Below are 15081 nucleotides of genomic sequence, written 5' to 3' on the forward strand. Positions count from 1 at the left end.
ACAGTCTTTCACATCCACTGGGTGCACAATTCATCACCAGAGATTTTTATGTTGATGATGGAGTGGCAAGTGTAGAGACTGTGGAAAAGGCCATTCAGTTAACAAAAGAAGCACAGGAGTTGTGTGCTAAAGGTGGTCTTAGACTGCACAAGTTTATATCGAATGACAGCACCGTTTTGCAAAGTATACCAGCATCAGAATGTGCAGTAAGTTTTGCAACAAAGGATCTTACTTTCAATGACATGCCACTGGAAAGAGCATTAGGAATTCATTGGAGCATACAGGCTGATAGTTTCAGATTCCATGTTCCACTAAAGGATCAACCTACAACACGTCGTGGCATTCTGTCAACCATTGCCTCCATATACGATCCTTTGGGTTTCGTAGCTCCATATGTTCTTAATGGAAAGAAAATCCTGCAAGAAATGTGCCGCCTGGGTACAGGCTGGGATGACTCGCTTTCTCCTGCACTGAGCCCTCGATGGGAGAAATGGCAAGATGACTTCGTCAATCTGGAAAGGGTAAACATACCACGATGTTATATACCTGCTGAATTTGGTAAGGTTGTAAAAACAGAAATACACCATTTCTCAGATGCAAGTAACTGTGGCTATGGTCAGTGTTCTTACCTGAGAGTAATGAATGAAAATGAAAACATCCATTGTGCTTTTCTCATTGGCAAAGCTCGAGTTGCTCCCACAAAAGTGGTCACAATACCGAGATTGGAATTAACAGCAGCTGTTGTATCGGTCAAAATGAGTGACATCCTCAGAGAAGAGCTTGACCTCTCCAATGTGAACGAGTTCTTTTGGACGGACTCTAAAGTAGTTTTAAGCTACATAAATAATGAAGCTCGACGTTTTCATACGTTCGTAGCCAATAGAGTTCAAAGGATACGACAAAGCACGACTCCTAAACAATGGCTGTATGTTCCTTCGAATGACAACCCGGCAGACAATGCCTCTAGAGGAAGAACTATAAGTGAGCTGCTCTCATCTAACTGGCTCTCTGGTCCACTATTCCTGTGGAAAAAGGAAATCGTTGCTGCAGATGTTGAGCTGGAACTTGCAGTAGGAGATCCAGAAGTCAAGAAAGTGCAATCATTTCAGGTAATAACCACAAAAGGCAGAGATCTTATTGACCATCTTTCCAAGTTCTCATCTTGGCCCAAAGCTGTCAAAGCCATTGCACGCCTTTTGAGACTAAGTAGAAAGGATAAAACAAATTCACCTGTAACTGTGAGTGAACAAGAGGATGCAAAACATTTGATCCTAAAGGGAGTGCAAAGGCAAGTCTATCAGAAGGAGATAGATATTTTGAATCAAGGAAAACAACTCCCAGGCCATAATAAATTACACCACCTTGATGCTTTCATTGACACAGACAATATGGTCAGGGTGGGAGGAAGATTAAGTCATTCATCATGCACTCACTCATTCAAACATCCTTTGATTATTCCCAGAGAACATCACATAACCAAATTGATAATTGCACACAGTCATGAAAAAGCGGCAGCATCCATGGCAGTCACGGTTGTGAAAGTCATATCGGCATTACGGTTCATCAGCTCCTTAAGTTTATATTTTGTTAGCACCCCCCTAAAGGGCATAAGCTCTTACGGTGGATCTGTTGGAGTTATCAAGGCATAATAAAAACTACATAAAGACCATCAGTAAAGTTTGGCCATTATTAGGATGGGGTCCGCTACAGTAAGAGCTTCACCCTCGCTGTTTCTGACGCCGCTGCACGTGCTTCTCAAAAGACGACGGTAAACGGAACGCAGCCACGCGGAACCGGCGTAATGGTTAACGGAGTTTAAAAGGCATAAAAGTAAGCTCATTATGGAAACGGACACGGAAAAACAACGGTTTAAAGGCACATCTCAAACAGAAACGGAAGGTAAAGGAGAGATGGATGCAGAAGGAGCTGTTAAAGGTAAAGATAAAAATGAATCTGAGCAACAAAGTGAAGTGCAAGATAGTGCAGAGCTCCCTCGACGTTCAGAACGTCATCATGTTCCCACAGAAAAAATACTTTCATATAGAAAAGAGGAATGCAGTAAGAAAGAGAAAAGATTAATCAATATGTATGAAGAATGGAAATTACAAGCACGCAAAGCAAGACATGACTTAAAATCAGACATTTCAGAAAAACAGTTAGCAGAAATTGCAGACTCTCTGGAGGATAAAATGAACTGCATCATGAAAATCTTTAGTGAAATAAGGGAGCATATTACACCTGCTGCTGATTTAAGACGTAAAATTGATGCATGTGAGGCTGTTACCAAAGATATCATGAAAGTTATTTTGGAAAGATTGGCAACAGTTGATGGTGAGTTTGATGAAGACAGAGAAAGAGGCCGTCTTCGCGAACTTTTAGCACATAGTTACGCTCGTTCTGTATATGGCTCAACTGCTTCAAAAGGTATCAGCAGCCATTCTGGATCATCTTGTACAACAGACAAACGAGCAGATGCTGTAGCAGAGCTGGTTGCTAAGGAGACTGAATATAAAATAATGCAACTTGAAAGGCAACAAAAGGAAAAAATAAGATGTCTAGAAGAGCAACTAAGGATAGAAGAGGAAACTCATAGGTTTGAATTAGAAAGATTACGGATGGAAAAGGATTTAAAGGTTGCTCGTGCCAAAGTAAATTCATATGATGATGAAGTAAAACAAGAGATAAATAGTCAGTCAATCCTGAATGAACATGAAAGTCAGAGAAACTTACTCTCTTCAGTGACACATCAACAAGAGAATGTTGTTCAATCAGCACATCTTAGTGAAGTGACTCAACTTGCACAAGCAGTTCAGGACAGCATAGCAATAAATAGACTTCCCATACCTGAGCCTAGAGTGTTTAATGGAGACCCAATTCAGTTTGTGGAATGGAAATCCTCATTTATGTCACTCATAGACAAAAAAAGTATCTCCACAGCTGATAAACTCTATTATTTGAAAAAATATGTGAGTGGACCAGCACACAAATATCTAGAGGGCACTTTTTATCGAAGTGATGAGGCGGCTTACAAAGAAGCGTGGAACAAACTAAACCAGAGATTCGGCCAGCCTTTCATAATTCAAAGAGCTTTTAGGGAGAAGCTTTCAACATGGCCTAAAATACGATCTAAAGATGCAGAAGGATTAAGGACCTTTTCAGATTTCCTAAATGCCTGTCTTCATGCTGTACCTCATGTCAAAGGCCTGGAAATATTAAACGACTGCGAGGAAAACCAAAAGCTGGTACAAAAACTTCCTGACTGGATAGCATCCAGGTGGAACCGTCAGGTTACAGTTTCCCTCATGGAAGGTAAAGATTTTCCAAGCTTTAAAGATTTTGCTGAGTTTATGTCTACTGAGGCAGAAATTGTATGTAATCCCATCACTTCTCTACATGCTCTTCATTCACGTGAACTGCCTTCTGAAAAGGTAATGTCAAAGGAGACGAGAAGAAATAAAGCAGTTGTTTTCCATACTCAGTCCTCTGTAAATAATGACAAAACACTCACAGTTAAAGGACAGTCAAGAGCTGCATGCATGTTGTGTCAGGATGATAATCATCAGCTTTGCAAATGTCCAAAATTCATGGAGATGTCTCTGAAAGACAGAAGGGTCTATGTCAAAGACAATAAACTGTGTTACGGCTGTATAAAACCAGGACATAGTGCAAAGGAGTGTCGTCGTCGTCACACATGTGATGTATGTAAATTGCGACATCCCACATGTCTTCATGATTACAATTATGTGACTAATGCAAACAGAGAAAGATCACTGCCCATGGTGAGAGATGTGTATGCACAGGAAAGAGAAACTACTAATGCCATGTCACTTAATGTCACAAGTGAAGGTCAATCAATCACTACTTCAATGATTGTACCAGTATGGGTGTCATCTTGTAAAAATCCATCTAAAGAACAACTTGTATATGCTTTGTTAGACACTCAAAGTGACACCAGTTTTATTGATGAAGCAGTGAGTAATGAGTTACAAGTAGATACTCACCCAGTAAAACTCAAGCTTACCACTATGCTGGGAGACAATATGGTCATAAAGAGCAAGAGAGTATCTGATCTTCGAGTGAGAGGGTACAATTCTTCAGTGCATATCGATCTTCCTCCTGCATACACGAAAGAGTGAAGCACCAAGGCAAGGGATTCACAATTAATGATATCAGGTCTTGTGGTTATTGGATACCTGGAATAAACAGAGCTGTCACTTCATATATCCACAACTGTGTAAAGTGTAGAAGGCTGAGAAAATCTGCTGAAGGTCAAAGGATGAGTGATCTCCCTACAGAACGTGTGGAACCTTCCTCACCTTTTACGTACTGCGGCATGGATTGTTTTGGTCCTTTTATGACTAAAGAGGGCAGAAAGCAACACAAAAGGTATGGTCTGCTTTTGACTTGTTTTTGTTCAAGAGCTATTCACATTGAGATGTTAGAGGACATGTCTACAGATGCATTCATCAACGCCCTACGATGCTTTATTGCTATTCGAGGCACAGTGAGACAAATCCGATGTGACCAAGGTACCAATTTCATAGGTGCTAAAAACGAACTGAATTCTGCATTACAGGAACTTGACCCTGAAAGACTTAGTGTTTTTCTTGCTGACAAGCAATGTGACTTTATTTTGAATGCTCCCCACTCCAGTCATGCTGGTGGCGTATGGGAGCGCCAAATCAAAACTGTACGCAGTGTTCTAAGTTCAACTGTATCACTTTCATCAGGCAGACTCAGTGATGCTTCATTGCGCACCTTGTTTTATGAGGCTATGGCAGTAGTCAACAGTCGGCCCCTAACTGTAGACAACCTGAATGACCCTAAAAGTCTAGAACCGCTCACGCCTAACCATTTAATCACCATGAAATCCACAACAGCTTTACCACCACCAGGAAAATTCACAAAAGAGGATGTATATGGAAGAAAAAGGTGGAGACGGGTACAGTACCTTACGGAGCAATTTTGGAGTAGATGGAAAAAGGAGTATCTACACACTATTGCTACACGACAGTGCTGGCATGCTCCTAAAAGGAATTTTCAAGTTGGTGATGTAGTTATGGACATGGATGAATCTTTGCCAAGAAATCAGTGGAGAATTGGAAGGATCGTGGAGACTGTTTCAAGCCCAGATGGATTGGTTAGGAAAGCCAAATTAATACTTGGTGACAGGAAATTGTCCAAGAAAGGAGAACGGATAAATAAGATATCTATGGTAGAAAGGCCAGCTCAAAAGTTGGTTTTGCTATTGGAAGCCGAGTGAACTGATTTACATATGGACTTCATATTACTTTAAACACACACAAAGGTTAAAGAAACAAATGGAAATTATTTATGTTTAAAGGACATTTATAATTTGGTGGGAGTGTAGCAGACACATTTAAATGTTTTCCTTGTTTTGTATTTAATGTAATTTGTTTGAATGATAATTTGACATTTTTTGAGTTTTTAGAGCTATATTATAATGTTCCGGTTTGGTGGGACTTTTATTTTGAAAAGCGGCAGCATCCATGGCAGTCACGGTTGTGAAAGTCATATCGGCATTACGGTTCATCAGCTCCTTAAGTTTATATTTTGTTAGCACCCCCCTAAAGGGCATAAGCTCTTACGGTGGATCTGTTGGAGTTATCAAGGCATAATAAAAACTACATAAAGACCATCAGTAAAGTTTGGCCATTATTAGGATGGGGTCCGCTACAATCACATTTACGTTACATCCAAAGTAAATTTAGCGCTCTTGTCCCATTGGAGCAGAATTAATAGCCAAAGTCCCCTTCGAGGACAATAAAGTATAAAGTCATGCAACCTGACAAAAGCAAGAACAAACACGCCTTTAAAATATCACAATTATTTTAATAAATCTTGTCAAAATAAACTCCTGTCAAAATATCTTTATTTTTAAGTCAGAGAGACAATATTATTCAAAACATATCCAGATGATTGGCAGAAAAGAATAAAGAAATATAATATTTACAGAACAACAGCACAGAAAGAGATGCAGGTAAGAGTTTAAAAAATTGGCAAAAGTGATTAAAGTTAACTTTGTAAATAAAAGTCAATAAAACTGTCTCTTTTTTTGTATGTAACTTTAAATGCAATTTGTCCTTAAGATTTGGGATAACAATGGCCCAATGAACTTGATTACAAGTATGCCACCATTTCCCATCAAACCATTAGTTACATAATTCTGGTTAAAACAATTCCTATTAACAGTGTGTCAATAAACCACCACTACTCAAGAATAACAAATGTAAAATTGAGTCAAGAGACTTAACAACTGTAGTCCCACTGAGTGGTACTTGTATATTTTATAAAACATAAATTCTTCATGACACTTTCCTAGATTAGTATTGTGCATTATTGCAAAATGTCATCTTAAACCCTCTGAGTTAGATTCAAGGCAGTCAGGGATAAATATAAGGTAGCTTTGACTGACGGTAAAGTCTGTGTAATTACACTAAAAATATTATCAACAAAGCAAAATTACAAATAAAGCAAACTGATAAAGTAATCCAGGTAAAGAGTAAAGACTGAGGCTTAATAAATGTGGCCTATTAATCCATGACACCTAAAACGATAGTTTTAAAATGTGTAACAACAGTAAAGAAGGGAACAATTGACAAACCATCTATTTTACACATAAATAAATCTTTAAATTAATCCTTTTCACTGTTCTTTGATTAGCATTTGACCAATGGGGGGAAACTTTACATTTAAAGTGTACAAATTATTACCAGATTATTATAATCATACTGTTCCCGAGAGTGTAAAATAACAGATTATGCTGAGGTAGAATAGAGACATCTGCAGTCTGATAATGGGAATGTGCTACATTTAATCAATTTAAGAAGTGGTTTGTTTTAATAGATGAGCATAAAAACCTATTTAATAGTTTATGATAGTTTATGCTTAGGTTTGGTTTCCACCCACATGGATATTACTAGTAAGGTTTCATTGTTTATAAGTGATTTGGTCCATAGGAAAGTTAACTTTAGTAATAACATTGTAACAGTAAAATGACTAACAGTGTCGTGAATTAATATGTCTACATTGCATATCACTGAAAAGTACATTAAATAAAGGAAAACTTTTATCTTAAAGCCCTGCACATATCATTTCTGATTACACTGTTTTAAGCAGTAAGTAAGTTACCTTGTAGGGCTGATACACAAGTTTCATGACTGCTTTAGTAATACACTCTTAAAATGCAACGAGGTCTACCTCTGGCCAAATCCATTCATGCTATTGCTTCCAGGTGGGGTGATGGTAATGGAGTCTAGAAAAGGACGGAGTGCTTGGCCAAAAGGTCTATGAATAAGAAACAGAGTCATTCAGCGCAGTTAGTATTATTACCAATAACATTCACATTTTTGATTGCCAAGGGTTAACTATGAAGGGCAAACTTACGTAGAGAGCACCTCAGATGGGAGGTCAGTGATGTATGAGGGAATCTTCGCTCCAGTTATAAACTGGGCCACCTCACAACTGAAATTGTTACAGTTGTGTTCGAAAATGTGGTATTTGTCAGGACTGTGGAAACAGAGGGATGAAGTTTGGGACAGTTTAGTCATACAGATTTAAAGATATTCCATCTAAGTCACGGTTTTTATTTGATTTTCAGTAAAAACTAATATTGAAGTCACTTCTTTTTATAGGAGAAATGACCCATAATAGTCTATTTATCTACGTACACAAACTAGAAAAGAGAAAGTATCTTTTTCTATTGAAATGTTGCCTTTAACAACAATGAATTTTGGATGAATTCATTGTAATTAATAATCAATATACTGACCTATAGGAGTCACTAAGAGAAGACAGATACTCCAGAAATAGCTCTCGGGGAACTTCTGTGTTTCCAAGATCCACAATAGAGTCAGGCATACCTAGAAGTGTGCCTCCCTAAAACATGATAAAAATACTCTTAAAGAGATAGTTCACCCAAAAATCTAAAATCTGTCATCATTTACTCACCCTCAAGTTGTTACAGATTTGTATAAGTTTCTTTGTTCTGCTGAACACAAAGGAAGCAGTGGCGGCCGGTGACTTCTTTTTTCGAGGGCGCTCGATGCGAAGTTCGTCACAACATGTATGTAGCCCGTCATATGTGTGCGGTTCATAATTTCAAAATATGTGTTCTGCGCGTCGAGTGATCCTATGTGCATCATGTGTTTTGTCTGCAGAGGGTTTATAATAAAAGAGACGCTCGCGTTTGGCAGATACTCGCATATTTTATTGCGTAATCAGAGTTTACTGTTAATAGTGTCTTGCATGTATTTTCTGAACGTGAGCGTCTCTTTTATCATAAACGGTTTTGACGCGTGTGCAGCAGGCACTTATTTTGACAAAACACGTGATGCACATGGTTTACATGACACAACAAACACATATTTTGAAAACACAAGCAACACACGACACTCCGAACACATATTTTGAATTTGCGCCCCTCAGATGAGCAGTCATGGGTCGCCACTGAAAGGAAGATATTTTAAGCAATGGTTGTTACCAAACCATTTTTGAGCGCCATTGATTTCCATAGCATTTTTCTTTCCTACTACGGAAGTCAATGGTGCTCCTGTTACCTGCTTGATTTCAAATATCTTCCTTTGTTTTCAGCGAAGCAAAAATTATAAAGGTTTGTAACAACTTGAGGATAAGTAAATGATGACAGAATTTTGATTTTTGGGTGAACTATCCCTTTAATGTTTGAAAGCACACATTTACTGTGTATAATCCATTCAACAGCTCTTACCGGAGGACAACTTGAAATGCCCACACCTCCAAAGAAAAACTCTTCCCCATAAGCCACAATAGAGGTATGCCTAAAATAAAAACAAAATAAGTGCATATCTTGTTGAATGTTATAGTGATTACAAGAAGAAAGGTTTCCAAAAGGGTTCAATACCCACCATATTCCCTCCAGTTGCTTTCCTGTGAAAATAGATGGAAGTATTATAGTCGGTAATTTATGACATAAAATAAAACATAATTTCTCATGAACGTATATCTTACTTAACTCTTTCTTTCAGAAATATAAACACAAAAACATGAAGCTTAGAAGTCATAGAAGAAAGGCAAACTTTAACTCACGAAGAACTCACCGAGCATCATAGGACTCAGCTGACGGGCCATTCCTTTTGACATGTCATAAACATACAATTTTACGTTATAAGAGCTGCCATCGGCCATCGCTAAGGCTTAGTTTACACAAATGTGTGTTTACAGACCAAACTGTAGAGAATCAACGCAATAGCTAACAAAGTAAAGCTTAGCTTGAGTTTCTCGCTCTGCTGAAAACTTGACTTCGTGCTCACATTCACAGCATCACAACATCATACAGACGAAGACAGAATAAACCCACGTTCGTTGTGCGTTTTAATTTTTTAAAGAATCAAATAAAACACGGTTGTTGACGGATACGTCACAGTGACTCAAGATATTTCTGAAACCGGTTATGACAAATGCGCTTACTTATTCATAAGCGAACGAACCAATGGCAGCGAAGACACAGACGCGTAACCTCTGTAGTAACAACTTAAACACTAGATGGCGACATAGTAAAAAAAAAAATGGGTGCCACACCAAAAGCAAAGATTGTAGGTTTTAACAAGATGCCGCAGTTTTATGAATGTGAATGGAGAAAAGTGCAATGAACCGTACGTTCGTTCTCGCGAAGGAAGTCCCGCCTTCCAGTCACCGCCTGCCAATGATCAGCTAATACATAGAGACAACTGACGTCTGGTTGGGGCTTGCACATGACATGCGCAGTATATATATATATTTTTTTGTTTTGTTTTGTTTTTTTGCGCAATTCCAGCTTATAAAACAGAATTTATGGGACAGCTGATCTCAGGTTTAATAGTTGGTCGACAATGTGTTGTTTTTATTGTGACCTAAGCAAGATGTCAGTCTTCCTCCATTCAAGTAGATCGCCCTTGGTCTCGTATGAATGAAATAGCTGCCCGGAGGCTAGCCGAGTAGAATGGCTTTCCAAGTCAAGAAAGAGTCAAGCCGAACCCTCTCCATAATCAGCAAAATTGTAATGATTAATATTTAATCAATTATTTACAATTCTCCCTTCAGAGTAGCATCTTTAAATAAACATAATCTCGTTTCACTAAACTGGCCGTGCCAAGACTTCACAGATTAACTTTTGTTTAATAAAAAAAAAAACACTTTTGTTTACTTCCTTGTTTTTTTGCGCATGCACTCCGTCCCGTGTCGCTATTGGTTCGTAATTTCAATACTCCTCTGTGATAGGCTAATGAAGCTGTCAATCAAACTGTGGCGCCCAGAATGCATGCGCGGTCGTACGACGTTTTGAAAGGAAAAAAGTTGTAAACCTGTTTCTTTTTACAACTTATGTTAATCACACTTTTATTTGAGAGTAACTCGGAAATCGGAAAGTAATGGCAGACTGGAGAGAACATTATCATAATGAAGATGATGATGCTGAGCAGGACGAAGACGAATCTGCAGGTTAGCACAGCCATATATATGACCAAAGCTTACTACATTAATTGTTCACAACTGTACAATAGCCTCACTTTAGGTTATTTTAAACTTATCTGAATCAAAATAAGTTAAATTAAACTGAAGTATTGTGCTTTTTAACTCCCAACCTTATAGGCGATTACAAAAACAGTGGACGCGACAGCTTGGTGTTTTTGGTGGATGCATCCAAAGAGATGTTCATTAAGGGAGAAGATGGGGAGTCGTCAAATTTTGACATGACCATGCAGGTGAATATAATATCAAATAAATAAAAGATAAAATAATGCTCATTCATTTTTATTCTTTTGTGCTTTTTAAAATTTAATTATTTTTATGCATTAAAGAGGTGTTGTCTCTTGTGTCTAGTGTGTGCGTAGTGTGTACACTAGTAAGATCATAAGCAGCGACAAAGATCTGGTGGCTTTGGTTTTCTACGGGACTAAGGAGAGCAAGAACCCCAAAAACTCCTTTAAGCATGTCTATGTCTACCATGACTTGGATTCACCTGGTAGGTTTCTGGTCTATGATAGCTTGCAAAAAAAATATAATGTGTCCTATATCTTGCATACATAGACATCAATACAGTATACCCGATGCATGCATCAATAACTAACATTCAAGGCTTTCAGATTATGCATTTGTCGAAGTGGATTCATCTCATCACACAATTATCTTTTCAGGAGCTCAACGTGTTCAGGATGTTGATAAGTTGCGGGGTGAGAAAGGAGCTCAGTTGGCTGCAGAAATCATGGGAAGTGGGGAAACGTCCCTTGGAGAGGCTTTGTGGTGCTGCTCCAATCTCTACAGCGACATCAAGCTGCGACTGTCACACAAGCGCCTTATGATCTTTACTTGTAGGGACGAACCTCATGGAGGAGACGGTGCAAGAGACAAACAGGCTCGTACAAAGGCTGGTGACCTTAAGGAGACAGGTAGAATAACTTGAGGGGAAAATGAATAGATGTCTGTCATGAATTTGTTTTTGTAAATGCCTGTTTGCTCTTCAGGTGTGGTCATAGATTTGATGCACCTTGCAAAACCTGGAGGGTTTGATGTTTCCCTGTTCTTCTGTGATATCGTAAGCCCTCCTGAAGATGAGAGTGAGCTCGGCCTTCAGCATGAGCCCAGTGGAAAACTTGAAGACTTGCAGAAAAGGGTCAGAGCGAAAGAGTTGAAGAAAAGAGCTCAAAGCAGGTAAATGCAGAGGGAATAAACAAGATTTTGATATACTGTATGTGAATAGAAGATTTACTGCAGTGGTTGGAGAGTTTTTGTTGAACCAATCGAACAATAACTGTACCTGTTTGTTTTCATTTTATTTTCAAGAATAACATTGTCTCTTGGAGATGGTGTCAGTCTGGCGGTTGGGGTTTATGTGTTGGCCAGGACTGCCACCAAACCGTCTGCCGTCAAACTTTACAGAGAAAGTAACGAACCTGTCCGCACCAAAACCCGTCTCTTCCACACCCACAATGGCAGCTTACTTTTACCAAGCGATACAAAGAGGGCACAGGTAAAGCGTTAGATCAACACTAAACTATAAATTGCTTGAGCTCGTGTCGTTTGAAAGTACCTAAATATGTTTTTCTTTTATGCTTCCTGAACCTTATGAAGGTTTATGGGAAGAAACAGATTGTGATGGAGAAAAATGAAGTGGATGAGATTAAGAAGTTTGATGATCCAGGCTTGGTGCTGATGGGGTTTAAACCCATGGAACGCCTGAAAGTGCACCATCACATACGGCCTGCGCTCTTCATATATCCTGAGGAAGACCAGATATCAGGCAGGTCTTAATTTGTTGATGTATTTATTATTTTGGAAACATGTTGTGCTGTTTCTTACGTTTCTCTTTGGTTGACCATAGGAAGCTCCTGCATGTTTACAGCTCTGCTTTTAAAGTGCAGTGAGAAAAATGTGTTTGCACTGTGCAGATACATCCCTCGTCGTAACACTCCACCTCGTTTTGTGGCGCTGGTTCCCCAAAGAGAAGAAATGGATCAAAGTCAAACCCAGTCGACACCTCCAGGTACCTGCTTGCAAAGTGTCACTTCAAGACATCAAGACATCATGTGACATACATTTGTATTTATTATCTTAATCTTAATTAATTATCTGTCTAGTCTGCTACGCATAAAATGGTGATGGTATGTTTTAATATAACCCTATCGTGATTTTAAAGTCGTTGCAGACTCATAAAGTGGCTTTCTTTTAGGCTTCCATGTGATTTTCCTGCCCTTTGCTGATGACATACGCACTCTGGATGTCCAGGAGTGTCCCACAGCCTCTGAAGAGCAGGTGGACAAGATGAAAGAGATCGTGCATAAGCTCCGCTTCAAATACAGGTGTGTGATCTTACTCTTCAGTCGTGGCGTATCATTACTACAGATTATATTTTAACTTGCATTTCTTAGTCATGGAGTTTAAATTAATTTGATTTTATTTATTTTTTAGGAGTGATGCATTTGAAAACCCCGTTCTGCAACAGCACTACAGGAATCTAGAGGCGTTGGCTCTGGATATGCTTGCACCTGAGTCTATTGAAGATCTAACAAGTATTTGTAGTTCTGATTTATTTTAATGCATTTCTTTCTGATTTTCTTTGTCTCACATTGCTTTAACTCCTTCAGTGCCAAAGGTGGAAATGATGGATAAGCGTCTTGGCTCGCTGGCTCAAGAGTTCAAAGATTTAGTCTATCCTCCTGACTATAACCCAGAAGGGAAGCCTGCAGCTAAGCGCAAACCTGGTGAGATCATGTATTAACACAAACATGTCACATAAGTTCAAAGACCCACATTTTTGCTCGGGTTATGGCTTTTGTTAAAGGAAAACACCACCCTTTTTCAACATTTTACTATTTTCTTACCTCCCCATGTACTAGTTAATACATCTCTGTCTTTTTTCAATGCATGCACTTTGTACAGCACGTCGTGAATGTATTAGCATTTAGCCTAGCCACATGCATTCCTTAGGATCCAAACAGGGATAAATTTAGAAGCCACCAAACACTTTAATGTTTTCCCTATTTAAAAACTGTCACGAGTAGTTACACGAGGAAGTATGGTGGCACAAAATAAAATATAAAATGAGAACTATATTGTATGCGGAAGAGCACTTAGTTTGCAGCACTTCGACCTCGGCCACAGTAATATTGATAGATGTTTGAGCGAGAGGATGAGTAGTCAGGAGTGATGATGTTACTGCACTCCAAGTAAAACATGGAAGTGTTTGTTGGCTTCTAAATGTATCCCTGTTTGGATCCTAAGGAATGAATGGGGCTAGGCTAAATGCTAACATATTCCCAACGCACTTTACAAAGATTAAGTGCACGCATTGAATAAAAGATAGGTATGTATTAATTTGTCTAAGTTGAGGTAAGAACATAGTAAAATATTGAAAAAAACTGTGGTGTTTTCCTTTAAGCATTACTGATATCAGAAACTTAAAACGTTAACCAGAAGCACAATTTGAATTGCTGTCTCTTCTTAACAATACTGTTCATTTTTTGCACAGCTGATTCTGGTGGTGGAGCTGAAAAGAAGCCCAAAATTGAGATATCTGAGGAAGAGCTCAAAAACCATGTGGCAAAAGGCACCCTGGGCAAACTGACAGTGCCTGTTTTAAAAGATGCCTGCAAGCAGTTTGGAGTACGAACAACGGGAACCAAGAAACAGGAGCTGATCGATGCTCTGACTATGCAGCTCTCTTAATGGCCTAATGTTGTTAAGGCCTTGCCCCTGTATATGAGAGGGGGTTATCATCACACACTAGTTCATGATATCAATTCAAATTGTTTTTTTTAATGTCTGCTTGATTTAAACAGCTGCCATAATGAGACTGTGTCGACATGTCTGACATGATTTGGTTCAGCATTGTGATAATGTCATAATGCGTGCAATAAATGCTTGAATTTTGTAGTTTTGACTGCAGTCTTGTTTCACCTCATTTGCTTTTCATTCTCTTTTTTTTGTCTGGGTCAGCCTCAGCCAGTACTGACTACTAGCATTAATAAATTAATGAAACCTAGGCAAATACATTATTAAAGACTTAATATTATTATTAAAGATTTTCTTTTGAATTAAAATAGAAAATAATTTAAAGTAATTTTTGTGATTTACTGTTTTCATAAAAACATTATGTAATGTAAAGTACATTCTGTGAAAATATAACCTTGATATCTTTAATATTGACTAAGCTCATAGTTTTGAAATCAATTTAAATCAAACTTAGATACTGCATATCTCAAAATTAGATTATGAGACTTTCGCCTGGATTTCACAGACAGGGTCACATGTTGTCTAATGCTCCTTAGTAGATTTTTTCTGTTTTTTTCTGCTTCTGGCTGAACGACCCGGTCCAAGATATCAGGAAGCAAGTGAAACACAAATAAGAGCTTAAAAGAGTTTTAAAGGAAACAGTCGGTCCATGCAGAATTTGCACATTTGTTTTGTGTTCCAGTAGCTTCCTAACCATTGCAGCTAGCAACTCTCAGGTCATGGGTTTGATTTTCATGGAATGCATGGGTTAATACCTAATGCAATTTTGGTTGTTTGTTTTGTGCAAGTGCATGTTATATAATTACCCTCTGCTCC

At 38.5% G+C, this 15081-nt stretch overlaps 2 protein-coding genes across 2 annotated transcripts; one reads left to right on the forward strand and one right to left on the reverse strand.

Annotated features, from left to right (window-relative positions):
• Positions 1-5876: 5876 nt before the first annotated feature.
• Positions 5877-9481, reverse strand: desi1b (desumoylating isopeptidase 1b). Its single transcript, XM_065242437.1, has 6 exons — positions 9099-9481; positions 8907-8928; positions 8750-8819; positions 7793-7899; positions 7408-7530; positions 5877-7308 (listed from the first exon to the last, which is right to left on the reverse strand). The coding sequence occupies exons 1-6, from the start codon at positions 9184-9186 to the stop codon at positions 7218-7220; spliced, it is 501 nt and encodes a 166-aa protein (XP_065098509.1). The 5' UTR covers positions 9187-9481; the 3' UTR covers positions 5877-7217.
• Positions 9482-10273: 792 nt separating this feature from the next.
• xrcc6 (X-ray repair complementing defective repair in Chinese hamster cells 6) lies at positions 10274-14413 on the forward strand. The gene is made up of 12 exons (XM_065242436.1): positions 10274-10476; positions 10627-10739; positions 10858-10999; positions 11172-11423; positions 11499-11685; positions 11818-12004; positions 12106-12278; positions 12360-12517; positions 12704-12833; positions 12943-13043; positions 13119-13235; positions 14003-14413. Exons 1-12 carry the CDS (start codon positions 10407-10409, stop codon positions 14197-14199), a joined length of 1827 nt encoding a protein of 608 aa, XP_065098508.1. The 5' UTR covers positions 10274-10406; the 3' UTR covers positions 14200-14413.
• Positions 14414-15081: the final 668 nt, after the last annotated feature.

This window comes from Paramisgurnus dabryanus, chromosome 1 (assembly GCF_030506205.2).
Source record: "Paramisgurnus dabryanus chromosome 1, PD_genome_1.1, whole genome shotgun sequence".
In the NCBI taxonomy this organism is placed as follows: domain Eukaryota; kingdom Metazoa; phylum Chordata; class Actinopteri; order Cypriniformes; family Cobitidae; genus Paramisgurnus; species Paramisgurnus dabryanus.

Bases quoted from the DNA above. Each gene is read 5' to 3' on its own strand.
- xrcc6 (XM_065242436.1), top strand. From the start codon at position 10,407: ATGGCAGACTGGAGAGAACATTATCATAATGAAGATGATGATGCTGAG. The intron at 10,477-10,626 runs GTTAGCACAGCC...CCAACCTTATAG, and splicing joins GGACGAAGACGAATCTGCAG to GCGATTACAAAAACAGTGGA. The intron at 13,236-14,002 runs GTGAGATCATGT...TTTTTTGCACAG, and splicing joins TGCAGCTAAGCGCAAACCTG to CTGATTCTGGTGGTGGAGCT.
- desi1b (XM_065242437.1), bottom strand. From the start codon at position 9,186: ATGGCCGATGGCAGCTCTTATAACGTAAAATTGTATGTTTATGACATG. The intron at 7,531-7,792 runs GTCAGTATATTG...CTGTTTCCACAG, and splicing joins TCTCTTAGTGACTCCTATAG to TCCTGACAAATACCACATTT. The intron at 7,309-7,407 runs GTAAGTTTGCCC...TCTTATTCATAG, and splicing joins CCATCTGAGGTGCTCTCTAC to ACCTTTTGGCCAAGCACTCC.